We start from the raw sequence: 27,974 nt of genomic DNA, 5'->3' as shown, positions 1-27,974 counted from the left end.
GCAACCTTGCTACCTTGGGAACTCAGTTGTTTTAAAACTTACTTGATACATGGTAATTTCCCTTTCAGTCAGATTTGGAGAAAAGCTTGGCACGCTTTTTCTGTGAAAGTTTCTCTGTGCTCACCTGAAACAACTGATATGGATACTATGACATCAGAACTAGTTTGGAAGCCAATCCGGTATGCAACTTACTTATGTGGAAACCAGGAAACTATAGTGCACATGATGAGAATCAGCTTCACAGTAAGAGAGGGAGATATATCTTTAGTGGAGCAGTTAAACTCTTTGAAATGAACTTTTTGACAGATTGTGGATTTTCAAGAAAGGAGGAAACAGAGGAGAATTTTCAACAAGATGATTGAACTCTTTTACGAAGAGAATATCAGACACTAATGAGTTTTACTAGCAGTTCATTTTCAGCTGTCGTAAAACACATGTTGAGGTGATGTTTTACATGTTGGATCCTCTCCTACTATTCTGAAAACCACTGTCATAATTGATATAACAACCACTGGAAGTATGTTTAATTTGGGCTAATTGATTGTCATTAAAAGTAGATATTAGGTATTGTGATGCTTAAGGTCTAATTTCTAATATATTTAAATGGAAAATATATTAAAAGTCATTTCTACAATTTTGTGCAACGCCTCAGTTCATGATCCACTTACATTTAAAATAAATGACTACATGCTGTATGTCTGTTTAGATTAAACTGTTCAGTGGAAAATGAATTCCTCCGATTCAAAGCGAGAAGTTTTAACACCTTTGGCACAAGTTGTAATTTCCAGATAAAAACATTTGATTCTTTGAAAGCAACATAAGAATGAAGAGTTCCTTGAATTCACACAGAGACATTTCAGAATGAATATGAGTTTATTTTTATTCATGCTTTGAGTCACAATGATCTCTGGACCTCCTGTTTGTTTGTTTCTGAGTAGTTTTCAGTTACTGCTCACAGTTCATTTACTGTATGTAGTTTCTCTTAAGTAGCTATAAATGTACTGATGACTTTTCCTCCTGTGTGTCAGTTTGTTTTGGAAATGGTGCGACTTCATATGCTGAGCAGCTCTATACACAGAAAGAAGAAGTACACACAGAATTACAGGTTTTGTGTTTTGGCTTTTTCTTTTTTTTTCTCACACTTTAAATGCTTTGAACTGTCACATTGTGTCTCCACCCCTTCACACTCAAGAGTTAAACTCCCTGAAAAGGTTTCCTCGTCCGTCACTCGTCAGTTCTGAGCAGCTACAGTGTGCATCATCATCATCATGCCTGTGAAACGCAGCGGGGTTATAAGCATGTGAGACAAACTCCAACACACTTTCTTGATTACATACTTTCAGTTTTGCAGTCAATCCAGGCGACATGGTTGTCAGTAGGACTCAGTTGGATTTTTTAAACTCAACATTTTGCTATTCATATTTTTTCATCTTTGGTAAGTAGTCTATACATCTTGCTTCTGGGTGTGCTATTGATACATTAGTTAGTAGTTCATATATAATATTTAAAGGGAATGCAAAAAACAATCATATTCTTAGTCTTTGTAATGACTTAAATTCAGTTTCCTGCTTTATTAGGACTCAGTGGAACAAAGTCTGTATTTAATAGTCAGTATTTTTTTCTTAAATCAAACTAAATCTTTATTTTAAATCAATTTAAGGTCTAATTCTTGCTCACTGCACTACCACATTCTCTAATCTTCGACCATCTTCAGGTAAGTTTATTTTTGGAACGTGATTTTTTTATAATTAGTCATCATACTGTTTTTCAAATGTTGCAAAAGTTTCATGTTATTGCTCATAGTTTTGATTAGATGAACAGCTTTTTTTTCCTGCTGCAATAAATTAACAATGTTAAATGAGTCACAGTATGTCTATGTCTTATAGCATGAGAACCAAGTAGTTGTTAAGCTATTCTGAGATCTTACTGTGAGAAAAAAAAAAAAAACATCTGAGATTAGCTTCACACCATGTTCATACTGTGTTCCAGTGAAATGCAAGTCAAAGAACATTTCTTCCATATATCAACACTGCAGGTTTCATCCAGGTAATGAAAATACATTCGAGTCATCCCAAATTGAATCATCAGCTAGATCTTAACAAACATTTCCTGAATGTGACTATTATTCACTGCCTGTTTTTTTTCAGATGGAGTTCATGATTTAGACTGTTTTGGTAAATATAGTTCACTTAGCAAAAAAACCTGGACCTGTGAGTGGAAACCTGGAAACCACTCAGTAAAACAGACATACACACTCATCGTACGACAAGAGTATGTAGTACAAGACATCTAAACACTTAAAAATGACGTGTAATGATTCCTGTTAATGAATTTGTCCTTTTTCAAACTGTTTTTTTTGTCCTTTTCAGAAAGACAAATAGTTGTAAAGAATACAAAAATGTGACTGGAATCTCATCAGAGGTCATATTATATGAAAGACTCAACATGATCGCAGAGGTTTTTGAAAACAGCGAGTCAACAAACTGCACCAAAGCTCTGTTTAGAGGCTCACCATTGACCCTGTGTAAGTTTTCATCAGAACTTAAATTTCTTTTTCACTGATTTTAATGATAAATCTCTGACCGATCTGAATATAGCTTTGGTTTTTTTTGTTTTTTTATTTCAGTGAGATGTGGTCCTCCATATAATGCAACCTTCAGCCGCCACTCTGGACGACTGTATGTGAACGTGAGCTGGCAAAAGGATTACTTCATTGACAATTACTCTGTGAGATATAAAGCAATGGGCAGCCTGTTATGGAGCAAGGTCAGTAATAAACACCTGTTAAACTTGTGCTTTTTAGTCCTGAAAACATATTTACATTTGGTTAGTTTTAAGTTTTTTAATAGTAAATATCTCCAAGAAGGAATATAATTAATAAAAGTGAAGTTGGTTGATCTTATAAGTCCCTGGAAATGTGGTTAAATTACAGTCTTACTTTTTAAATGCATGTGGAATAACTACTGTGGCACAGAAAGTTAAAGATAAAGCATGTTTCTCTCTTTAGGACAGGAACAGGAATTGACCATGACGTCTGCACTGTACTTCATGTTGTTTATCATCGTCTCATTGGAGGAGATAGATATCATACTATACGGCCATATGAAAAAGTAGGCTGGTCCTCTTTAGCAAAAAGAAGAACTGCACGTGTATGTAAATGTCTCCTATAGATGCGTCTCAAACTAGAAACCTCGATACTCTGCAGAGAGAACTGAGCTTTAAAGTGATACTTGAGTGATTTTGCACTTCTAGGAACTTGAGGGGACTCACGAGACACAGTTTGAAAAAGTAAATGTATATTTGGTGCAGCGGAGGTTCCTCATGTGGGTCAAGCTTATTCCCATAATGCAACTGAAAAGCCTCCTTAAACAGATCATTTAAATGCTCCTTTTAACACTTCTGTTGCAAAATGGATTTAATGTTGGAAACTGATGTCACCTTTTATGAAAATGATTTTATTTCTAATATATTCTAGTAAAATATTTGGACCTTAACCCCACAAATCATGAACAGATCATACATTTCATACATCAATATACATTTCATGTGTTTTCTGTCAAAGAAAGAATCTACTGAAACTGTCACTCAAATATTTAAATAGTGAAGTGTGATTATTGTAATATTTGCAATTATTGTAAACATATTTGGAAGGATCTGTGTGCTTTATGAAATCCTATATTAGAGAAATGACAACTTTTACCTGATAAACTTCAGCCAGATTTTATATTGTCGTGTCACAAGGAGTTAAAAATCAGACTTATGCATCGACTTGTAGTAGTGAAGTGCAGTTTATTACAAGAAACCCAAGAAATCCATTGTCCATCTCATATTTGTTGCCTGGGTAACAGCTAATGGGGATCCAAATAAACTAAACTAAACCCAGTCAGGAAAGCCACAGGCCACATCAAGTCAAAACGTGTAATTTCCTCTGCTGTCATCATCTTAATCTGACTAAAACCGACACTGTACTCTGTCCTGTGTAATATTATGTACTTGTCAGTGCATGTCTGTGTTTGTAAATGTGTATTGTTGAGCCTTGACAAAGTAACATTTGGGTTATCTCATCTTATAAAGTTGCAAAATTACAGCACGTAATGTCTTTATGTTCTGTAGTTTTTTTTTATGTGGTTGATATTCGTTAGCATGTTTTGTGTAGTCTGGCTAATAGTTTTCTTGTTTATTACTCAAACCTGTGAAAAAGGGGGGGAAAAGTTCATAATGCAGGATTTCCTGTGAAACTTCTGAAGTGTTGTCTAACTCAAGATACTGTAAGATTGTTGACCTTGTCTCGACTTTAAAAATGCCCCCCGACACTAAGAAACCGTTTTCTCAGGTTGAGTCATAATCTCAATCATGACGTGTGAATTGACGTTTATGATAAAAGTTATAGCGCACCTTTTAAACATTTTCCGATGCTGAATTTCTTCTCTAAGGGTGCCACATGCAAAATTTGTTTTATAACAATAATGATAATAATTAAAGCCACAAGCAGCGATGAATGGGCCCTCGCCACCCCATGCATGTCGGTTTACAGATACAATAATAAAAAATAGTTTGAGGGAAAAAAAGTGAATGTTTCCGATCACTTGTCTTTTCATTCATTGATGTTCATGTTGTTCACAGTCGTCGATTAATTGCACAAAGGCAGAGAGATGTACAGTGGAGAATCTGAACACCTCACAAGTCTATGTTGTACAGATACAGTGTGTCACTAATGCAAAGTGCTTACAGTGCCCATGGAGTGACACCTACACTGTCTCATCAGGTCAGTTCACCCTCTGCTTTATTGGTTTTATAAGCGAAATGACTTATTTTATCCATGTTATGTAATATACAGTATATCTATTGTATGCTAGAGGAAGAAACAATACTGCCAAATAATGCTGACATGTATTATTTCATACTTTGATACACTTTCAGAGCTGACGACACAGCCTCTCATCATCAATCTTAAAGAAGACATAGCAGAGGGAAAAGGTCACCGGCTGCTCTCTCTAACATGGAAGGTCATTTTTTTAATGCTTTTCCTCAAATTTACCTTCAGGGAATATATTTTTTGTGCACCTGTAACTGATGTCACTTTGGTAATGATAAAAAAAATATACAATGTCTTGATAGTTTGCTGAAAATGAGCAGCACAACGGCTACCTTGTGACCATCTGGAAAGCATCAGGAGAGGCCACCACTCAGCAGATGATGACTACTCGACCTGAGATCAGACTGACTCTCTCTTATTCAGCTTACCATCTCAACATCAGCGCCTTCAACAATGCCAGTGTTTCCCCTGCCGTAAACCACACAATACCACAGAAAGAAGGCACGCACAGTGATTTTATCTCATATTAGTCGTCACTAGGCATGAGATGATAACGATAACCGAAACCGCCAAATTTCCTGTCATACCGTTCCTAAGGTATGAGATGTTTTTTGTCTGGTCAAAGACAGAAAGTGCTGGTCAGAAATCCCTCAGGTGGTGCAGCTGTAGCGTAGAGTATAACGACCCCCACACTGTCATCACAGTGTATATTCAGGTTAAATTGTATTGTCTTTATTTTTTCTTCCTTTTAGGAACATTTTAGAGCTGTAATCGCAATACCACAATACCGTGAAACCGTGATATTTTTGCTTATGGTTATTATACCGGCAGAATCTCATACCGGCCCATGCCTAAATTGTCACCAAACTTTGTGGAAAGCTGTTATTTTTGTTCCTCAAAGTATTAAAAAGTATGTTATAAATTTGTCATCACAGATCTAGAAGCAGGGAAGCTGAACGTGACGGTCCACGATAATACAACATTTACTATCTACTGGAAAGATGACCTCATTAAAAAGTATGTCTGCTATTGTGTGGAGTGGAAGACAAAGGAGCATGAAACAGCAGCATACATGTCCTTTTATCAGGATGCAGAGAACCAAAGGATCCTATCTGGTTTAACAGGTGTGTAAAAAAAAACAAAACAAAAAAAAAACACATCATTTGGTCATGTGATGAAATATATTTAGTCTCTCTCTCTGAGCAAATCCATTTGGTTGTTTTGAATAACCAGAGCCTTTGGAGCCTTACAAGAGATACAGCATCACCCTCCATATACGATCAAACAAGGACACCTGCAACATAAAGTATATAAACAACAGTGAGAGCACCTATGGGACTACGCAGTTCTATTTCATTGAAGGATGTAAGTACCAGGCCTTTTACTCCTCTAGTGGTTTTAGTTTTATACTTTCATTGGGATTAAAAATGAAAGATTGAGATCATTACTGCATTAAAAATCTGTAAGAAAACAGTCTGACTTGCTGATATTGTGTTTCCAAAGCACCTGTCAAGGCTCCCACAAACATCAGTAGCTACAGTGTGATGCTGGATTCAGTCGGGCTGCAGTGGTCGACCATCCCAGAGGAAGACATCAGAGGTTTCCTGCTGGGTTACATAATCCACTACATTGAGTATCAATACAGGGAAACTCATCTAGAGAAAAGTAAGCACCAACCACCTTCAATGAATTCACTACTTGCAGAAGCAGACGTTAGGCTACTAGTTGTTTTCGGTATCCTGAAGTGAAGATAAAGATGTAAAAAAAGGACACGATTTCCGCTACATCATAAGCAGTTCGTGGCTTTAGTAGTCTGATACAGAATTTGATGGTTTGACTAAAAGCTGCAACAATTAGCTCCTTAATTGAATCGTCATATCAATCTCCAACTCTTCTTACAATCAAGTAATTGTTTTGAGTCATTTTTAAGACAAAAGTGTCCAAATTCTCTGACAGCAGCTTCTACAAATGTGAGTATTTCCTAGTTGTTTTAGTCTTCTGTGATAGTAAATTGAATATCTTTGAGTTGTGGACTGTTGGTCAAAATGAAACAAGACATTTGAGGATGTTACCTCGGTTTTTGGGAAACAGTGATTCACATTTTTCACTATTTTCTGACCTTTTATAACATGACTGTTGATTGCAGCCAGAGTTTGGCTGCTGGAAGGTTCAATCCGTCTAATAGTTGTTAAGCTATTTCACTCACAATTAAAAATGTCAACCTAATGGTGGAACTAGTGGAAAAGTCAGGGGATCACCAGAGAAACAGAGTTTGTGGACTGTGGACCATCAATGTCTGATAATAATACGGTTTTTGGAATTTCAGTCCTGCTCTGAAGTAGACATGCCCAAGTTGCAATTGGAATTTCTGTTACTCTTTCATTACAGATATCACAGTGGATCCAGAGTTTAACAGCTATAAACTGGAAGATCTTAAAAGCGGCACAGCGTACCAGGCCCAGATATCAGCGTTCACCCAGGCAGGAGCTGGAGGACGAAGCGCAGCAATCGTCTTTAGAACAAATCATCAAGGTTATACTGATCCAATAACTTTTCAGCCAGTTATAAAATTGAATAACTTGATATTTATATTTGGATAAAATACCAAATAAGTGTCCATTTTCTGATTTCTTTGTTTCTACAGATTTTAGTCTCGGTAGTTTTATCACAGTCTTTGCAGTTTTGGTCACTGTGCTGATATTTGGAACGCCGATAATAAAAAGGTACAGTTTATCAGTCACCAACAATTTATTTTACAGGATATGTGCTCAGTTTATCAAATCTGTCCTAAAACAGCAGTAAGATGCCCATATGAACACTAACCCTAACCCTAACCCTGACCCTAACCCTAACCCATTTCTCCTTCGCTTAGAAGATCAAATAATGCTCGAGTCTCCGTCTGTGCAAAAATGTATTTAAAACTTTTATATATATATTTCAATTGAAGATATAATAATATGAGGATTCAGCCATGCAAATTAGTCAAATTAGGTGAATGTTTTTCAAAGTTACCGTATTTTTTAAGTGCAAAATTCCCTCTTTTTGTTGTATTCCCCCAAAGTACCCAGCAGTTAGTTCACATGTGTATTGTAAGCATGTGTGTGTGTATGAGAGCAAGACCAACGCAGTTTCAGTATCATATATACATGTTTCACTTTGTACTTCTACTTGTATTTGGTGTTGCAACAATAAAACTGCAGTCATGAGTGATTGCTGATGAATTACTGTATGCAAATTAAGCAAGGCTGATGTTAGTGCAGCGTGGATGATGGAGGGGGAGGGCGGGGGTTACCCATAGAAACCAAACGCCTGACCAGTTACTTTCCTCTGGTGTGAGACGGGTTCCTTCCACTGCAGCTGAACAGGAAAACAGTCTGTCGAGACACAAAGAGGTTTTTTTTTTGTTTTACTAAAATGACTAACGGTGGAAAATATTCCCTTATTTTGACTAACTCAGACTCTTGAAGCCTCATATTATCTTTTAAATACATTTTTTCTCAAAACAAGGACACTGTAACCACATTTAGAGATGATCTAATGGTCCATATGAATAGGATGAATGATTGCAACAAGCAACACTTGTCTCAGTGTTTATTTGGGCAGCTGTTGCTAACTGATAATATAAGACAGGCTTAAATTAGTATAACTGTCCTACTCTATTTTAAACATTATGTCTACTTTATCTAGGACAAAACATATTCTGTGGCCAAGCATACCTAACCCTGGAAACAGCAACACAATGCAGAAAATAGATGGGCCCTTTGAGCTGGTGAGTATCTGTTTATGCTTTAGATAACTGTGGCAGGTCTCTCAGGCTCCCATACTATCATACAGTAAACTGAAATCATCCTACTGCTCCAATAAACCACCGTCAGATGTTGAGTGTATTTGTATTTTGCTCACGCAGGAAGTCCTAGAGGCCATCAACATCCTGAAGGTGGAAGAAGGGGACACGGACAGTCTTCATGTAGTTGAGAAAGAAGCTGTGATCCCCGAAAGCACATTACAATCAACGTTACCTCTTCTCCATCACTGTGAGGATGAGGAAGAATTACCAGAAATGACTTTAGATGACTGGATCCAAAGAGACAATGATGACGACACTGGAGATGACATACCTCGCGTTCCTGCAGACACGCTCTCGGAAACACAGCGGACAAACCTCCAAAGTTCACCTTTTGCCTTTTCAAGTGAATATACAACAATGGAACTGTTTCAGCAGGCGATGCCTCAGGGTACGCCGGCGAATACATCAGTTACTGAGGACATGGAAAGCGAGCCAGAAGACATAGACTTCACTGTGGTGAGGTCAGACTTGGACTATGTGCGTCAATTCAGTACCAGTCCTGTAGAAGACTGGAATGTTACTGATGAGGTAATAACGGTTTTTTGATGACAGTTTGGGACGGGCCTTTCCTTAAAGCGATGGTTCAGCGTAATTTCGACCTAGCGTCATATAAACCATGAGGTCTATCTAATCAGCGCCTCAGCCGTTTATTTTCAGTTGGTCGGAAAATAGTGGAGTTAGAGCCATCAACCGAATGGCTTAGTACAGGCGCTAATGGGACCACCAGTGTATCTCGTAAATGACCCCACTAATAATTCCTGGATTGTTATCAAACTTCTACAGTAGTACAAATAGGGTATTTACCATAGACTGTATAAAAGATATGGATGTAACATCCTTGACGTTTGTGGACTGCTGCTCGGAAGCCAATAGTTTCGAATCTAGGCAGTGCCATCTCGAAAATTTCAGGTGCATGCTGGGAAAAATAAAAACATGGACTCTACTTATATGGGCATGAGACGGGGCCATGGGCGGAGCGGGGAGGTTGCGATAGGTTGCGAGGGCTGGATCTTGAGGACAACGGACAATCAACCTGTCAATCACAACATAGCCCCGCCCTAATGCATACCCTGCTTTATCGTCAAATATAAAATCAGGGAGGCCAAAATGTCACAAATGAACATCATACTGCATTGAAGAAGGCTTTAAACTAGCGATTGAGACCATAAACACATTTTGAAAACGTTTACTGAGGTTAGAAATCAAGTGAGAAGTCAATTCTCCATTGACTTGTATAGAGACGGAAGTCCTTTTGACACCAAAACGGTCTCCCCCTGGTGGCCTTTTGAGAGAATGCAGTTCTAAGTTACTTCCGCATTGGCTTCATTTCAGAGGACCAGAACTTGTGAAATTTTGTCCTCCCTGATTTTATATTTGACGATAAAGCAGGGTATGCATTAGGGCGTGGCTACGTCGTGATTGACAGGTTGATTGCCTATTCTCGGACCAAATGAAAATAAACGGCTGAGGTGGTGTTTAGATAGACCTCATGGTGCATATGACGCTAGGTTGAAATTACGCAGAATCATCGCTTTAAGGCCATGAATTAAAAGCAGTATCACGACGTACAGCATTTGGAAATCATCCAAAAAGTGCACTAGCAATGAAGGGAATTACATAATTGTGAAAACGACTATGAAAATGGACACTTGAGTGAGCAATGCCAAACATATGAATATATTCAAGAAAGACATGAAGATCAGTTTGAGTCGAGGAAAGATCTTACTACACAGTACTTGAACAATATCTTCTGATTTCTGTACAAACTGCACATGAACTGCACATTACTACACATTCCTGAACAAACAGTATTATTTTAAATTATAACCATCTGTAGATATCAGTGACTGAATGTGCCATCATTTGCAGGCCATGACTTTTTAAAATCGCTGTAAAAACTTTGCAATGCAATTTTCTTACTCAGTGTTGATGGATTAACTCTTTTATTTCACCACCGTGTATTGTTTGCAGCTTGTACATTTAACTGAAAAACTAAACAAATGTAAACCTCATAGTGGTGCTAGAGGAAACTTCAGGAAAATTCAAATAAAAGCGTATTAGGGCCATATATGTAAAAACTGGCTATTGCTCGTTACATCTACTGGCAGTTCAAATGGGTTTTGTGGTCCAGCTAGAAAATAATAAGCCAAATTATCAAGTTAGTCGATCATCTAGGTAGTTAAAAAACTCATACATTTCTGATTGGTAATGGTATGGTATGATTGGTAATGGTAATCCAAGCAATAGCTGTTCAGACATTTCAGTCGGGACCAAAGTGGTAGACTCTTCAGAGCAACATCAATATACATGGCGGGAGGAAGAGAGGAAGAAAGGAAGAAGGAAGGAAGGAAGGAAGGACAGGAAAGAAGGAAGGGGGGAGGGAGGGAGGGAGAAAGGAAAAGAGGAAGGAAGGAAAGAAGGACAGAGGAAAGAAGGAAGGAAGGTAGGGCGGAGGAAAGAAAGAGAAAAGGATGAAGGGAGGAAGGAAAGGAAGGAAGGAAAGGGAAGGAAAGACAGAAGGAAGGAAGAAAGGGGGAAGGGAGGAAGGAAAGAAGGAAGAGAGGAAAGAGAGAGGAAGGAAAGAAAGAGAGAAGGAGGGAGGGAGGAAGGACAGACAGAAGGAAGGAAAGAAGGAACAGTCAAAACAGACAGGGTCAATTTGACATTTGACCCGAGAGGACGACACAAAGGTTAAATATAGATTTCAATGAACGTATTTTTTTAAAGAACGTATGGAGGTCAGTGTTAGGATCAGTATTGCATATAAAACATAATGTCATCAGGTTAGTGTTAGGATCAGTACTGCATATAAAACATAATGTCATCAGGTTAGTGTTAGGATCAGTACTGCATATAAAACATAGTGTTATCAGGTCAGTGTTAGGATCAGTACTGCATATAAAACATAGTGTTATCAGGTCAGTGTTAGGATCAGTACTGCATATAAAACATAGTGTCATCAGGTTAGTGTTAGGATCAGTACTGCATATAAAACATAGTGTCATCAGGTCAGTGTTAGGATCAGTACTGCATATAAAACTTAATGTCATCAGGTCAGTGTTAGGATCAGTACTGCATATAAAACATAGAGTCATCAGGTCAGTGTTAGGATCAGTACTGCATATAAAACATAGAGTCATCAGGTCAGTGTTAGGATCAGTACTGCATATAAAACTTACTGTTATCAGGTCAGTGTTAGGATCAGTACTGCATATAAAACTTACTGTTATCAGGTCAGTGTTAGGATCAGTACTGCATATAAAACTTAGTGTCATCAGGTCAGTGTTAGGATCAGTACTGCATATAAAACATAGTGTCATCAGCAAACAAAACATGCTAAAATGGATAATTTCACCAGCCAGCAGCCATTTTAACCCCAATAAGAGCTCTACGGTACATTAAAGTCCACGCTGACACAGTTCAAACTATGGAAACCACAGTTGAGAACAAAAAGGAAAGCAGAGGTTGACTGAGATTGATTAGCATGCAGATCATTTTCCACTGATAAGAACAAGGCTCAGAAGTCAAACTCTTGAATGAAAAGTCTCTTTTTATTGAGTGTTTTTGGAAACAGACCAGATGTATTGTTAGATACAAACTGCAAAGGATCACATACGTACATCAAGCTCTTCAAGAACAGTGTTACCAAACCTTTACATCCAGTCCCAAAAATGCTGACATCAAGCTTTTTAATCCAGCTGTGAAACATGTTTTTAATAGTACGTATGTAGTGGATACATGGATATAAAAAAAATTAAATTCTTCACATACTGTCAGTTTAGTTGAAAAATGCCTTTTTGTACTAAACTTTATCACAAGTTCACCACTTCAAACTGAAGCCTTGTGTACGATTAAAAAAAAAAAAGCAGGAAAAGAAAAAACACAATAAAGTAATAATAACAGTGGAATTTGGCAAAGACAGCCATAAAGTTTTAATGTCTTTTTAAAATATAACACACTTTGATAGAAACTTAAATAAACACTGATCTCAATCTGGGGGCCAGTATGAAGTTTTTTTTTTTTTGACACATTACTCAATACTGGCTTTAACACCAAAAATTGACAGAAAAAAAAAGAGGACAAATCCACTTAAGTCTCATGAATGTTGACTCTATTCTGCTATTAATCACTAAAGACAGCAGACAATACTTTAAATATAACATCTCATTTCTCATTTCAGCTATTCCTAAACAATAAACTCAGGTTTGAATCTGTCAAAGTCTTCGTATTTTAGTAGAATATTCTGTACAATCTTAGTCTAGGCACTTTTTGACCTTTCTGTGCTTTGCAAAGCAGTTTTTTTGTTTGTTGACCTGTGAGGCGTCTCGCTCCGCCTCGGTCGTCTTGTACCGGCGTGAGCTTCACTTTCCCGAGCAATTATGAGCCAACAGACATTCTGCACATCATCATTTTTACAGTATAGGCTTGTGTTATATCTATAAAACAGTAAATAGTTTTTTTTTTTTGTCTCACAGCTTTTACAACAATAACAGGAAATGGAACATGATACATTATGATCTTGTTTCGACTACTAGTATTCAGAAATACAAAACAAAAACAACCCCACTCTGGATGTAAATGTACACCAATTAAGTAAAAACAAGAAGATAAAGCAATGTATTCATGTCAACTGAATGGGAGATTTATCCGTTTATGGTATTTTAGCAACATGGTTACAGAAAACTGTTTAATTCTGCAGTTTCATTAAGTACAGCACTTGAAAGTCATAAAATCAACAGCGTATAGTTTGTGGGAGAAACTCCAGTTCCCAGAAAATGGAGAAACATGGTGCTAAACAGGAGAGAAAGGGCACTTCACAGACCCTCTAGTTCACATTATCTTTCAACACCTCACAAAAGGGCAAATGAGCACTTAACACATTAGCAAAAAATCCTCTATACACTAAAAAGAAGCCCATATTTTGTTACTAGGTCAATGTAGTAAATATGTTGTGTACAGTTCCTGTTCACCCAGCGAGCAAGAAAACTAAATATGGGAAGTTGCAGTCAAAGCCACACTAAGACTAAAACAGTTACACCCCAGGAGACCCTCGGGCAGCAAAGCAGCAATTTCATCTTCAAAGTTTCAGTTAGGGTCGTACTATAAATAACACATAAAATGAAATATCCTACTTTAAAAAAAAAAAAAAAAAAAAAAAAGAATATTTCAGCTCAGGATTAGTTGGTCATTACCTTGTTTACATTGGTTTACCAGCTAATCCCTTTGCTTTTGGGTCTGCTGTCGAGTATTAAGCACAACATTTATAGATTAATGTTACATAATAGTCTAATTTATATTATAGTTATTAAAAATATGTGTGTGTGTCTTATTTGTCTCTGAGGACAGAAGCTATGAGATGAATGAAAAGGTGATACGGTAAGAAGCTTTTGATTTGAGTAAAATTAAAGTAGTAACTCAGAAGTTACAAAATTAAGTCAGTTACCACGGAAACTGAGGTCAAGTTACAATCAACTGCAATACTGAACCAGCTTTGTATTAAGTTCTGCTTGAGGAAGTGCGACAGGCCAGTTGAAGCCTTTTATGTGTTCTTTCTGCCATATTTGTGCACATGTACGTTCTCACTTCCGTCTCTCCTTTTTACCTTTATGTTACTACTGACTCATTTAAGAAGCTTACTTGTTACCACTGATTCTTTTTTTTTTTTGGTGGAAAGGCCCTGCATATAAACTAGCACTGCAGTGATTAGTTGATTAAACAATTACAATTAATCTGGAACTATTTTAACAATCATAATAATAGTTTTTTGACATTGTTTTTAGCAAAACTTTGCTAGTTGTAGCTTCTCAAATATGAGGATTTAAAGCTTTTCTGTGTCATACATGATCATAAACTGAACATCTTTGAATTTTGGACGGTTGGTCAAATAAAAACAAACACATTTAAATACGTCACATGAACTCTAACAAATTATGACAGCTATTTTATAGACAAAACGATTCATTGATAATTACATTTGCAGCCACGATAGCAACTAAGGCAAAAGCCAACATTTTAAAATCCAATCTCACCAACAGATGAGGCATAATTTATGATACTACAAGCTGCTCCTGCATTTTGCTATATTGAGATAACTTTTTTTTTTTAAATTAGGTGCCACATACAGTATGATATAAATACTGAGAATCTTAGAGGTATTTGGTAAAGATGTCTTTCTGGAGGAATTGAAAAACAATTATTTAAATATCCAAGACAGGCACAAACCTACAGTTAAAAATCTAATTGCTGGGGAAACGAGTACTAACTCTGCCCTTCCTGTGGGACTTCAGCCCAGCTCTGCCGTTATAACTTTTTCTAAAATAGCTCTGAAGGTCTTGGGAATGCAGACAGAGATGATTATGTGGTGACACACAATGAGTTTGAGAAGCTGTGCAGCTGGTTTCTGAAGGACATCGAAAAGCAGAATGAAATCTATATAAAGACAATAGAGTGATTTGTGTTCTTAAAGCAATGAACACATACAGGAGGTGGACACACTAGCACCTGTATAATATAATGAAATGCAATAAAACAGCCTTGTAACAAACTGTATCGTTGCTATATATCTTCATCTGACGTGTAGTGGCAAGAAACTGCTGTACCCGATGCTCACTTGCCCTTCAGGTTGGATCATGAAACAAAATGTTGAATTACAGGATCTATGTAATCAAGAATGTACTTTTTGTTTTTAACATGAAATCTTTAAAAAATCATGTTGTTCAACCGGAGACGATGGAGGCAACACGCTACTGTAAGAGTTTATCCGGTGTTATAATGCACGTATACGCACACACGCTGAGTGTTTGAGTAGATCTGATGGAACGGGGCCCGTTTCAATGGCGTCGTTAATAGTCACTTGGTGCTGTTGGCGCCCACGTACGTGTCTTCGTCGTGGTGATGTTTGTAGCTGCCGTTGTGCTGGGTGAAGGGCGATGGCGTCATGTCCTCGCTCGGTGTGGCCGAGTCTTCTCTGTCGCTTTCGTAGTCGTCCTTTTCTTCCCTGTTGTAGTCCCTTTCTACCTGGAATAACAAGACAAATATCAAAGTGAAAAAGCTCAGGTACGTTTCATGAGGCGGTAGAGAAGAAGTCTGTCCACTAAGTGAGAAGATCCAGTCATCAAGCAACTGTGACTAGTATTTTTATGAGGAAAGGAAGATCAGAAACTCTTATATTTCACATTTTCAGGATAACATTTGACCTTCTTAACCCTCCTGTTGTCCTCGAGTCAAGGAAAGGAAAGGAGGGAGGAAGGATGGAAGGGAGGAGGGAAGAAGGAAGGGAGGAAAGAGGAAGGAAAGAAAGATAGAAGGAGGGAGGGAAGAAGGACAGATGGGAGGATGACATGAAGGTTAAAAAAGTTTGATTAGCGGAAATACATTGAGTTTGAGAGTTTTGCACTTCTTCTGGGATTCCCTCAATTTCATACTCATTATTTTAAAAGTTTCAGATAATTTACCATAAAATGACACTGATTATACTAATTATACACCCTTCTACCATATTCACTAGAGTATACTGACAACAGGATATGTCTAGTATATGGATTTTTTTTCACTGTCTTCACAGTGCTGATCTGAGATTATTTATGTCTTAAGTTTCAGAGAAAGAATTTCTGTTGAGATTTTGCATATTTGATCAGTGATTTGTGAAAAATGAGTATTGCTCTTTTACATGCACTAGTTGTAATGTTAGGATGATCAAAATATGGGTCAAACACGCTACAAGAAATATTTCCTTCTTAGTATGTTCTGGGTCACGTTAGGGGAAGTCATCAAATCTCAGGCAATTTTGGGTCAAAATTGGGTCAATTTCCTTTTGAAGTGCGGTTGCATGATTTATTTATCCATAATCAGTGTGGATTTTCGGTTGGTCGCTCCCAGTTTGGAGAAGCAGGCTGGAGTCCTGGCACCCAAACTCAGCAATGTACTACTGTGGACGAGGCCAGCACCAAAAAAATGTGTTTTAGCTACAGTACCTAAATATGCAGGGTTGTTTGGTTCTGACTCAGACACTAGACAATAGACATTGTGTTTAGCGAGATCTCATTTCCCTGAATCTCTATAACAGAGCTGGTGTGTGGAAAATTGCCATAATAGCCACATTTATGGAAAATACACCATGTGGAAGTAAAATGGCATGATCCTATAAGGTTAACTATATGCATAAAAGTTACATGGTAGAGTTACTGAGGTTTTTGGGGAGGATGTCTGTGTCTCAGTTCATGCACTAAAAATCTGCATCCTCATCTTTCTCTGTGAAAGAGAAACAAATTCAGCAAGATTTCCCAGGAAATTCTAAATTCCCAGTATTACTTAGTATTACAGTAGAGTAATTACTCTACTGGAAGTTGACTCTCACACTCACACTCACACTCACACACACACACACACACACACACACACACACACACACACACACACACAGGTAGAGAGGTTGAGAGGTTATTTAACTAAGCAGCTTGGAGAGATTTGCAGGAACTCGAGTATTTAGGTGAAAGTTGGTATTAGGACACAATGGCCATCACTAAATTCAATCTACTATAAAGAAGAAATTCAACAGAACGTTTAAGATAGATATTAGATACCTTTTGAAATTGCTGTGAACAGATGTGCATGGTACGACCACACAGTATCTGCAGTGCAACTCAGACAAACTAACATCTTGCAAAGACTGCAGTGGTTTTCTCAGGAGGACATTGGTTCTGTCGTCATTTGTAGAAGAAAATGTTCAGATGGTTATCACCACCAAAAGATGGAGAGTGATAAGTATCAAATGTGTCATTTTATCTCATCAGTCTTGTGAGATCTTTGTAGTAAATTTCCACAAGTAGGTCAGCGGTTTGACACTCGAGCTGGTGATGTGTAAGACATGTTTTGAAGACAGAAAGGTTAGTGTGGATAAAGTGGAGATGTGCTGACATGCACTGCTAGATTTCTTATCTATATACAATCATATTTATCTAAGATAGTAAAGCGAATGTCTTTCAGTTGGTTTAGACGCTCTAAATTGCATCTGAGGCTGTGGGAAACTGATTCATTCATTCTTTCTTTCACTTCAGCTATCTCCTATGTTCTGTTTTTTCTCACATCTGTCCTTGTTTGTCTGCTCTTCTCTTGTGAAGCTGTTCTTTAACCGTTTGTTTGTCTCTTAGTTCAGTCGTTGTTTGTTCTGCTTTTATTATGCTCCGCTTGAGTCACTCTGTGTTTCATCTTTATTGTAACTGACATGTCTTACAAACAGGGCTTTTAATTTGTTTCTTAATTTTAAGCTGCCAACTCACAGCTGGCCAGTGATAACAGATCAAAACTAACCCATACCCTAACCCATAAACCACTTATCCTCAGCTGACACTAGGCGATAGGCGGGGTTCACCCTCTATCGCAGGGCTAAACATACACTCGCTGGCCTCTTTATTAGTTACACCTGTGCAATCTGATTTAATCCAATACAACAGTTCTGCTTTGAATTCTACATTTATGAGGCTTATATAGTTTCAGTTTTTGTTAACATTGTCAGAAAGGTGATCATTTTAAACTTAAAACTTCTTCCCAGGAGTTCTCTATGCTCTCTCGTCCTGGATCTACTACTTTCCTGTGCTGGACCTACAATTTTCAATGTGCTTCTCTCTCTCATCTCCTTCACTCTACTTCTTCCTTCTCCCTCTCAACCCCAACCGGTCGAGGAAGATGGCCACCCACTTAGAGCCCTTTTCTGTCTGAGGTGTGAATGTTGGGCCTTGAGATGACGTTTGTTGTGAGTTTGTGATATATAAATAAAGATGATGTGTCTTTCATGGGAAATGGTCTGCTCTGCTCTGCTAATAATAAATGGGGCAAACTGAAAGTGATAAATACCTTCTGAGGATCTTAACCACAGCTGCAAAAAAAGCAATCACTCGTAAATGGTTACAAGCAGATCCCCCCCACGCTTAGCAACTGGCTGGAAATTGTAGAAGAGATACATGTGTTGGAAAAGTTGACTTTTTTGCTGAGACTGAGAAGGGATTTGTACATCACAAGATGGTCGAAATGGTCACTATTTTTATTGAAATAAGGTCGGTGGTTAGGGTTTAAATTAAGACTAAATTCGAAAGGTATTATGTGGGAAGCCATTTAAACATGCTGAACTTCTTTTTATTTTTATTTATTTTTTTTTTCCAAATTAGACAGTACTGTAACAATCCAAACTTGTGTATTCATGTATAAGATATTAAGTGTCTGGTTGCTTCATCAACTTCATTTTTATTTATTTATTTTTGTAATTTTCTTTTGTACTATACAACTGTTCTATTATCTTGTTTAGTTCTGGTATCTTGTCAAAACTAATAAAAACTTAAGTGGCAAAAAAAAAAAAAAAAAAATGGGGCAAACTGAATTTCTCATCTAATTTGGGAAAATTAAATAAAATATTACTGTTTTACCAGTTTCTTCTACCATGCCATTATGTAGGACACACACATACACACACCTGCTCTACTCTAAATCACTCAGGCTTGAATTCATTGAAAAAGCTACAGAGTGATGATTCATAACAAGCATGAGAGGATTTACTGATTTCGGCTCTAAAACAGTAAAACATGTCCTGAATGTGTAACTGGAACAAACTCATTAAAAATGCACTGACTGCATTTTATACTTTCCCTGCTGTAGTGCAGATGTTTCTAATTCTCCATACAGTAGGGATAATTGACCCAGGGGAAACAAGATCAGATCTGTTATGTTTGAGTTGGTTTTCAGTTAGTAAATTATAAATCAAAATGTTGGTATAAACTTCAATTTCAACCAAACTTAAGCTAAATCCTTGTGTGCATGTGTATATATATGCATGTTAATATTAGGGCTGCAGTAAAAGATTGTCATTATTGTTTAAACTGAAGATATTTTTTTATAATTCAATGATTAATCAGTTTGTAATAACAAAAGTTTCCCCTTTTTTCCATGTCTGAGCTTACAGTGAGGTGCATGTTTTATCTGATCAACAGCACAAAACCTTTTTAATTTACTGTCAAATATGATTTAAAAAAAAAGCAGCAATCTGAAACTGAAACCAGACTATATTAAGCCTTTTCGCTTGAACAATTATCAGTGAACAAAATAGTTTCTTATTCATTTTCTGTCTAACAACGAATCAATTAGGCCTTTGTGGGCTACACCCTTTTTTGCATTGATCCAAGAACTATTTTAAGCTTTGTTTGAAGTGCTGTGAATGTCTAATCTATGTCCATCTCTTCAGTAACGAGCAGCAGTTCCAGGTGACACATTATTTAGTTTTATACCACTGATGATTTAAATGCCTTGTTTTAGCACTTTTTGGCAGCATTAACTCTCTAAGGGGGTAAAAAACAAGGTCACTACTGATGTCTTCCACCTCTCCTTTGTCAACATCAGCAGACACCTCATTTTCTCCTTCAGCCAGGAGAATGAAAATGTGTTGTTTTAAGCGTTTTAGTGTCATTAAATTATCAGCAGTGTGACAGATTTAGTTTCCTACTTGACCAGGAGAGACTGATCAGCACAGTCCAGACCACAGAGGAGTGTTGTTTTGATGAGATTTCCTTCAGTGTAAACTTTATTACCTTTAGTGGCTTGGCCTTGATCTTTATCCTGTCCTCATCTTTGCGGCTCCTCTTCCTCGATGTGGAGAAGTCTCTTCTTTCCCTGCTGCGCTCCCTCCTCTTGTCTTTCTTACTTCTGGAAGAAGCCAGAGAGAAATAACTGATGATAAGAAGCAGTGACAACCATACAGACACCACATCCTTGATATTTACTGAGCAAATATGGTTGTAAATCCACCTGAAACTTATATAAGACATGGGACAAACATATGAAACCTATAAACATGTCAAAATGTTTTGACAGGATGGTTGTGTGTAGGATTTACTTTTTTGGTGAGGGTGATCTGGCTTTCCTCCGAGGGCTCCTGGACCTGTCCTTACTCCTCCTCTTGTGGCCCCTGATGTCAACACATCACACTTTAGTACATTTTTTAGCATAAAACACGAGTTACCTTGAGAAAAAGCAGCACAGCGTGTACATGCATTTACCATTGGGGATATAAAACAACTAGAGGTAAGAAAAGTGACAAAAGAATCAGAGTTGTGTTTATTTATTCAAGAGATACACAAGAAGGTGAGATCATTTTTTCCTCCATGGTCCTAGATACTGACAACAGGAGCCAAATTTAGACAGTCACTGTCCTCTGTGTGAACCTGGTGACTCCTACTGCCAAGAGCAGACGTAACAGTGACACTGCACTAAATTTAGTAAATGATGTGATGTGTTCCTTATTTCAGCACTTTAATAACTTAATTTAAACTACATCATAAAAAGCAGATGAAGATGCACTCCCGTTTGACACCAAGCATTTTAAAGAAAAACAAATCCTCTGGAGATTAATGCCTTCAGTGTTGTGTGTTGCCAACATACTTGGAGCGACTGCGGCTGTGTCTCTTGTCTCTAGATCGTGAGCGCCTCTTGTGGTTACTTCGGGAACTGTGGGAGTCACTCCTCGGCCACGACTTCTGTGACGGTCTGCTCCATCAGGAGGGGGGAAAAAAACAGTCACTGACTGGACGCATTGCAGTATCACAGCATCATGCAAGGAGAATGTAAAAGACTTCTATTGGTTCAGAGTTAGTCTTAGTGTTCACCTGTGTTTCGAACGGGACCTTTTCCTCCGTGTTTTTGAGTTTGAAACTGAACGTGACCGCGAGCGTGACCGCCGCGACCTTCTAGATCGACTGGAGGAACGCTTCTTTGTTTCTGTAAAGAGAAAGATTCTCAGCATCAGAGCACAGCGCAGCTTCAGTGTGTTGTGTTACTAAAACTTTGACACATATAGCAGATAAAAAAAATGCTCTACCTGGTTCTATGGCAGCAGCAATGGTAGACTGGGCTTCCCTCACTCTCTTCATCACACTTTCTAGCTCCTTAGCAGCAGCCTGTGGTGTCAGCTCTGGAGGTTTTACTATGGCGTTGTTGGAATGATTAACCCTGAAAGACATAAACAATATCTATCAACTGAAATAAACCACTGATATCACATGAATCAGTTTATTTCTTTCAGATGGATTTGAGTGTGCTGCTCTTAATAGGGAGTTGTAGAATGACCCTTTAATAGGCAAGGTAAATTTACATAAAACCTGAAATGCATCAGACAGAATATAAAAGCAACACAGGGTAAACTAAAGAGACATTTAAATATCATTAAAAGTGTTAAATTGGAAATAATAGCTAAAATAGAGTAAGACAGATAGAAGCAGGAGAAGACAAAGTTATAGTGCAGTGTAAGATATTCACCCTAAAATGTTGATTTAGCAAAAAGCATGATAAAAGAACCGAGAGAACCTGCAAAATGTTCTTATAATATATTGTTAATAAAATAACACGTACTTGAGGGGTCTGTCTCCGAACATGACTCCGTTGAACGTCAGAGCTCTGGCGACGGAGTCTTGTTCAACAAACTCTACGAAGGCGAAGCGTGTCGGCTGGGTTTCGTCTCCGGCCATCCGCACAAACTTTACATCTCCCACCTGCTTGAAAAACTCCAACAGCTGCTCTGCGGTGGTCGTCTACGGAGAGAGATTTAAATTTTACTGACAACAAGTTTGCAAAGTGCAGAATGTAAACGGGTTGCTTTTTAAAATTTATCTGGTTGACAGTAAACTCATTCAATAATAAGTTTAGTGACCTGTTGTCCTACATCATCGGCACCGTTTGACTTGACTTGATTTTTGATGATTACCTGTGAGTTTAAGTTGCCGACGTAGACCGTCCTCCTGATCTCATCGATTTTAGAGGGGTCTACATTTCCCATGAGGGGCGGCTGTGAGTGCGATGAGGCTGAGGCTGTGGCTGTGTCGACACTAGGTGATATCCGATTCACTATGGGAAGGTTCAGCTGCGGGTGCAAAATAATAATAATAATAATAGTAATAATTATGTAAAAAAATTATTTATAAAGCATTTTACAAATCAAGCTTACAAAGTGCTTCACAGACATAAAAAAGGAAATACACACTGCAATTTCATATTAAAAAAATTACAATGCAATAACAAATGTAAAGGTAACAGATGAAAAAGTGTTAAAAGCAGAAACGTAATGATAATAAAAAGCCATTATATAAAAAATTAGTTTTTAACCCTCAAATCAAATTTGACCCATTTTTACATCCAAGAGCAGTAAAAATACTTTTTTTATAGCCTGAAATGTGATGACTTCCCCTAATGTGACCCAGAATATACAAAAAAGGAAATAGTTCATCTTTTTAAAAACATTTTTATAGCATGTTTGACGCATATCTATCCAAAATGTAAAAAACCACAATCACATTTAATATAATTTATTGAAATTGTTTTGTTCTCCTGTTTTATGTCACATTAGACCATTAAAGTGTTTTTTTATGTAGTTAAAATAAACACTTTCTGCTCTCTGAAATATTCATTTAGGATTAATCACACATTTATCTGTGACTGATGAGGTATTTATGAAGGATTTGTGGTTCAGAAGTTTGTTATAAAGACTAATTATTAGAAAATACTGCGACCGATCAGAATATGAACAGTATGTGAGGGTTGAAAGAGAACACTGAGGTAGCTTGTCTGATTTCCAGAGGTCAGTTATTCCACGACTGAGACGCCCTAACAGTAAATGCCCTTCTACCCTCTGTTTTAAGCCCCCTGAGGACTTGGAGCCACAGCTGGGCTGCAGATCTGAGAGAATGAACGAGGATGTCAGGGATGGAAAAGGTCGATGATGTGAGAAGGGGAAAGGCCGTGCAGGGATTTAAAAACAAGCAGTAAAATTTTAAAAATCAATACTAAAAACTGCACGTAACCAGTGCAATGAGGAGAGAATAAGGAAGGGAAGAGAAATGTGAAGAGAAATATTTCTTGTAAGAAGAACCCTAGCTGTGGTGTTCTGTACAAGGGGAAGGCGGCTGACAGATTTTAAGGGCAGTCTGGCAAATAAAGAGCCGCATTAATCCGCATGGCTGGAGACAAAAGCATGAATGAGTATTTGAGCATCCCTGAAATGAAATATTCCTGATATGGGAATAATTTCTGGCCTTATGGGTGCACTGCAAACTTTTGGAAACCTAGATCGGGCTTACAGAAACACACACAAACACAAAATTATTCATGTTATCTAAAGAATGGTAAGATGCTGACTCACATTTTGAAGTGGAGCTGGAGTTGGAATAGGTAGCAGTCCCCCGCCAGGAATCAGGCTGGGCACTGGGGCGGCGGGTGCCAAAAGTGACAAAGCCTTGGCCTCTTCTGGGATCTTCCCTGCAGAACAGAGGCAGATATTAGTGAAAGCAATAGAGCGACTCTTCTCTCTGTCTCCTCCTATGTCTGCACAATTAGCCCACTGTATTCTAGAGAGAAAGAGAGCATACACTTCCCCATACAGCCTACACGTGTTCTACTGTCTACCCATGGTATACAGGAAACCGAGCACCCTAAACTTTTGTTTTTTTTAACAAAACTATCCTTCTCAAACAATCTCAGTTATTATTGTCAATAAACTGCAAAAAAATCTTAACTTTTTTTCCCCAACAAACAAAAGAGTTTTTGTCCTTGTTCTCTTTTCATAGCTCAAAAAGAAAGCAAAAAAAGCAAAAAAACAAAATGCAGAGAATGAGTCAACACTTTGAGGCATGGGTCACCTGTACTGGAAACATATTGGTCATGAACCATACGATATCAAGCATGGGCGCTTTTCCGTGGGGGGAGGGGACCGATCATTTCGCAGTGTTGGAAAGGTGTGCAACACAAGACAACCCCAATGGCTGCATCACTAATAGCACACAGGACATCAGATACAGAAAAGAACAACAATTTTAAGAACTGTAGGAAATGTTAGCCAAGACTTAGCTGTTAAAAAAAAAACAACGAATTAGGAGTTTTTGCTCATTCCACTCTGGATTATAATCTGATGCTTTCTTTTGCAAAAATTAAGACAAAAATAACTACAAATGCAGTTCACTATAACTGGAGGCTCTGAGTATGTAATACCAGGTTTCCTGACACACTTTTCAAGAACAAATAACGACGGAAAGCATTAATGCATGTGTCACGAGAAAGAAAATGATGTTAAATGGATCACATTTGTGTTATTGTAAACATACTTAACATCCATATCAGAGCTGTGTTGTAGTAATGTGAGGGGAAACTCACTCAAATCTTGCGTTTTCACTACAAACCTCAGCACAGATCAACAAAAAAACAAAAAGAAAGTGCACACAGTAAAGATTAAAAGATGCTACGTTCAAAAGAGTTTTCATTACTGGGTCTCACTTTTAGTATGACTAGCCCCTCACTACGTCAACAGCAGTAGGAGACAAGAGAGTAACAAGTGTTAGTGATCCTCTTAGCATCCCATGTGTGAAACACATCCCACCGGTATGCCGTAGCAACCTGGACAGAATTCAATCACACACAAGCTGCAGCTGTAGCAGAAAAGAGAGAGGGGGGTGGGGGTTGGACAATAATCAAAAAACAACAAACCAAAATAACAAATATAAACACAACGCTAGAGATAAGCAATAACTTGTAGTTTCTAGATAGAGACAGTAGAGAGTGGACAACATGGGAAAGTATGAAAGGAAACAAACCAAAAAGAAAAAAAAAAAAAAAAAAAAAAAAAGAGACAAGGTGTCCATCTTGGAAGGCTCAGCGGGCTATTCTCCTGGTCACATTCCCCCTTGAAGGCTGCGTTGGCCCGATCGGGGATAGTGGCTTGGAAAACAATGCCTGACTCAGGCTAGTGTAGTGTAACAGCTGGGCCAGTCTAGTCATCTGATATGCACACATAATCACACAGAAAAAACATACAAAACCAAATTAATAAACTCAGTAGCCATCCAGCACCAAGTCACGTGGACAAAAAGCATCAAGTTAGAGGTGATAGCATGTATTTTTCTTCTTCTTTTTTTATTTGACTGTACACAAGGGAACAACAGTGGTACCAAAGGGGAGGGGGAAATTTTAAAGAAAAGGAGCACAAAAATAAAAAAAATAAAAAAAGAGAAAATGGATTTAGTTAGCTGTGCTGCTATGGATTTATTATGCAATTTCCATGAAATAAATAACTAGTAATGGCAGTTTATTTTAATGGAAAATGCACATGCTACTAGTTCCAGTGAACCCAGTGTTAACAGTGAGCTAAACCTGAATAATTCAGTGCATTGAAGCTTCAAAAATTATTCAACATAGCTGCATTTTGATCTGTATAAACCACCTTTGTGACACCAAATGGAAACCCTGGCTGGGTGCTATGAGAAATTACCTGTGTCCAAAAAAAAAAGCTTAATTAAGAGCTAATAAATGGCACAACTTGCCAATTTAAAAAGAAAAAACCCAACAACAACAAAAAAACAAACCCAGGATTCAACCAAAACGCCAAAAACAGTTGAATTCAAGGGGGATGAGGACATAGCAAGTCCACCAAAGACAGTGTGAGTGAGACAATTATTATTATTATTATTTTTAATGCATTTAAAAGAAACAAGCTGCACTCACCTTCTGCACATGGCACTACTATCAAAGCTCTGTCAATAAAAACAGTATTGGTGAGATGTTGCGCCACACCAACACTGCAGGGGTCTCGGTACTTTATATAACACACTTTGGAGGAGAAAGACAGAGGAGCATTGCTGCGAAAAGAGATAAAACAAACAGAGAAATCACAGTGGGGTTAATTAGACAGTCTATACAGTTTATATGGAGCACAGAAAAAGGACCAGGAATCCGCGGTGTCGCCTGAGAAGCTACGCCGGGGGGAGGTGACTCTTACTCGGGCGGGTAGAGCCGCAGCTCCTCGATGTCTCCCAGGAAACCGAACAGAGTGCGCATCTGCTCGCTGCTCACGGCCGAAGACAGGTTGGTTACCTGGACGACAGCAGTCCCCGGTATCCCGCTCATTGTGCAAAAAAACGGTTTAAATGCGTGTAAAATCTTTGTTAATTGTGGTATATATATATTATTATTAATTTTTTTTTTTTTTACAGTATTTATTTTTTCAGTCACTGCTCGGTGCAGTACTCAACGCTTCCAGGCGGGTGCTGCTTCTCCTTCTTCTTCTTCTTCTGATTTTATTCCCCCCAGCAAAGGTTGATAATAAACATTGAGGCGCTATACTGCCTCCAAGTGTTTGTATAATAAATTACTCTTTACTCAGCACTCCAAACCAGGGGTATTATTAGGTATAGTTTTGAAATTTTCAGTAGTTTTTATTTTTATTTAGTTTTTCAGTTTGCTTTTTTAATTTCAGTTTAGTTTTAATTAGTTTTACCAATGTTTGAGTAGTTTTAGTTTAGTTTTTATTTTGAGGAATTGACTAGTTTTAGGGTTAGGGTTAGGGTTAGTTTTTATTTAGTTTTAGTCTTAGTTGGGTATTAGGAGGAAAGCCTTGATTAGTAGAAGCTGAAAAGGATGAAATAATGCCTGATACTGAGGTAAAAGTTGTGGTCTCCCTACTGGTACTAGCCCATTATCTCAAGAAGTCAAACTGAACCGAATACAGTAAAAAATGAATGGGGAGAAAATGAAAAGAACACTAAAACTAAGCTGATTTTATCCACAGTTCAGTTGAGTTTTAGTTGGTTTTGCATTGTTCATTGTAGTTTTTATTTAGTTTTCATTTTTATTTTATTAACAAAACTATCTCAGTTAACTAAATTATTTTTTCACTGCTAGTCATAGCAGTTAACTATAATAACCCCTGCTCCAAAGTGACTGATTTGATTACTTTTTCATTAATTTTTTCTAATTTTCCAACCAATGTTTTCAGCTGTTAGGGTAAGTTTACCCATTAAGCACCACAATCTAAGTTCAGGTGCTAAGATGAGGTAATTTCTTATAAAGCAAGATTTGAAAATTTTATTTAAAAAAAGTCAAAAGTCTGGCATTGGTACTGTGACACCATTTAAGCTCACTTCATGATTTGTTTACAAAACAATATATAAAAAAGATTGATTTCAAAGAATTAAAAACAGCAATGGATGTACTTGCACTTTCTGTTTTTATTGTAAAGAACTTGTAACTTTGTTTTGAAAGGTGCTATATAAATAAATGTATTCTTATCTCTCTCCTCCTATCTTTTACTCAACGACCTGAGCTACTGCCGTTCACTGTGGACAAAAAGATAAGTACATATGCTTCTGACTTGTATGGAAAGTGACTTCAAATATTAACATAAAGACAGAGCCGTTTCTCCATGTATCATTACCCAGTTATTCAAATATTGCTTGTCTCACTAACCACTTATTTTACTTTTGCTGCCACCTGAGCTGCAACCATTCACTGTGG

The 27,974-nt window shown here is 37.6% G+C and overlaps 2 protein-coding genes across 4 annotated transcripts; one reads left to right on the top strand and one right to left on the bottom strand.

The window, feature by feature from the left end:
* Window positions 1-1,365: 1,365 nt before the first annotated feature.
* LOC128379869 (interleukin-31 receptor subunit alpha) lies at window positions 1,366-9,209 on the top strand. Its single transcript, XM_053339508.1, has 15 exons — window positions 1,366-1,375; window positions 1,990-2,046; window positions 2,148-2,271; window positions 2,370-2,524; window positions 2,627-2,766; window positions 4,624-4,765; window positions 4,921-5,006; window positions 5,119-5,326; window positions 5,752-5,940; window positions 6,050-6,181; window positions 6,320-6,481; window positions 7,205-7,348; window positions 7,461-7,539; window positions 8,504-8,585; window positions 8,724-9,209. Exons 1-15 carry the CDS (start codon window positions 1,366-1,368, stop codon window positions 9,207-9,209), a joined length of 2,196 nt encoding a protein of 731 aa, XP_053195483.1.
* Window positions 9,210-12,199: 2,990 nt separating this feature from the next.
* On the bottom strand, window positions 12,200-26,863 carry srek1 (splicing regulatory glutamine/lysine-rich protein 1). 3 transcript variants are annotated; one of them, XM_053340285.1, is made up of 11 exons: window positions 26,461-26,863; window positions 26,187-26,320; window positions 23,836-23,951; window positions 22,405-22,560; window positions 22,053-22,231; window positions 21,523-21,653; window positions 21,311-21,422; window positions 21,087-21,191; window positions 20,542-20,613; window positions 20,237-20,351; window positions 12,200-15,680 (listed from the first exon to the last, which is right to left on the bottom strand). In XM_053340285.1, exons 1-11 carry the CDS (start codon window positions 26,586-26,588, stop codon window positions 15,513-15,515), a joined length of 1,416 nt encoding a protein of 471 aa, XP_053196260.1. In that variant the 5' UTR covers window positions 26,589-26,863; the 3' UTR covers window positions 12,200-15,512. The 3 variants fall into 3 exon arrangements, with proteins under 3 accessions (XP_053196260.1, XP_053196262.1, XP_053196261.1); XM_053340287.1 differs by lacking the exons at window positions 26,187-26,320; window positions 26,461-26,863 and adding exons at window positions 24,332-24,462; window positions 24,963-25,459; XM_053340286.1 differs by lacking the exon at window positions 12,200-15,680 and adding an exon at window positions 16,500-16,590.
* Window positions 26,864-27,974: the final 1,111 nt, after the last annotated feature.

The sequence above is a fragment of the Scomber japonicus genome, chromosome 19, assembly GCF_027409825.1.
Source record: "Scomber japonicus isolate fScoJap1 chromosome 19, fScoJap1.pri, whole genome shotgun sequence".
NCBI lineage: Eukaryota > Metazoa > Chordata > Actinopteri > Scombriformes > Scombridae > Scomber > Scomber japonicus.
This window is presented reverse-complemented; position numbering and strand designations above follow the sequence as displayed.

Excerpts from the sequence above, each read along its gene's own strand:
- LOC128379869 (XM_053339508.1), top strand. Across the intron at positions 4,766-4,920 it reads CACCTACACTGTCTCATCAG|AGCTGACGACACAGCCTCTC; the intron begins GTCAGTTCACCC and ends ATACACTTTCAG. Across the intron at positions 8,586-8,723 it reads TAGATGGGCCCTTTGAGCTG|GAAGTCCTAGAGGCCATCAA; the intron begins GTGAGTATCTGT and ends TTGCTCACGCAG.
- srek1 (XM_053340285.1), bottom strand. The coding sequence starts at position 26,588 with ATGAGCGGGATACCGGGGACTGCTGTCGTCCAGGTAACCAACCTGTCT. Across the intron at positions 26,321-26,460 it reads CTGCGGCTCTACCCGCCCGA|CAATGCTCCTCTGTCTTTCT; the intron begins GTAAGAGTCACC and ends CTCTTTTCGCAG. Across the intron at positions 23,952-26,186 it reads AGTAGTGCCATGTGCAGAAG|GGAAGATCCCAGAAGAGGCC; the intron begins GTGAGTGCAGCT and ends TCTGTTCTGCAG.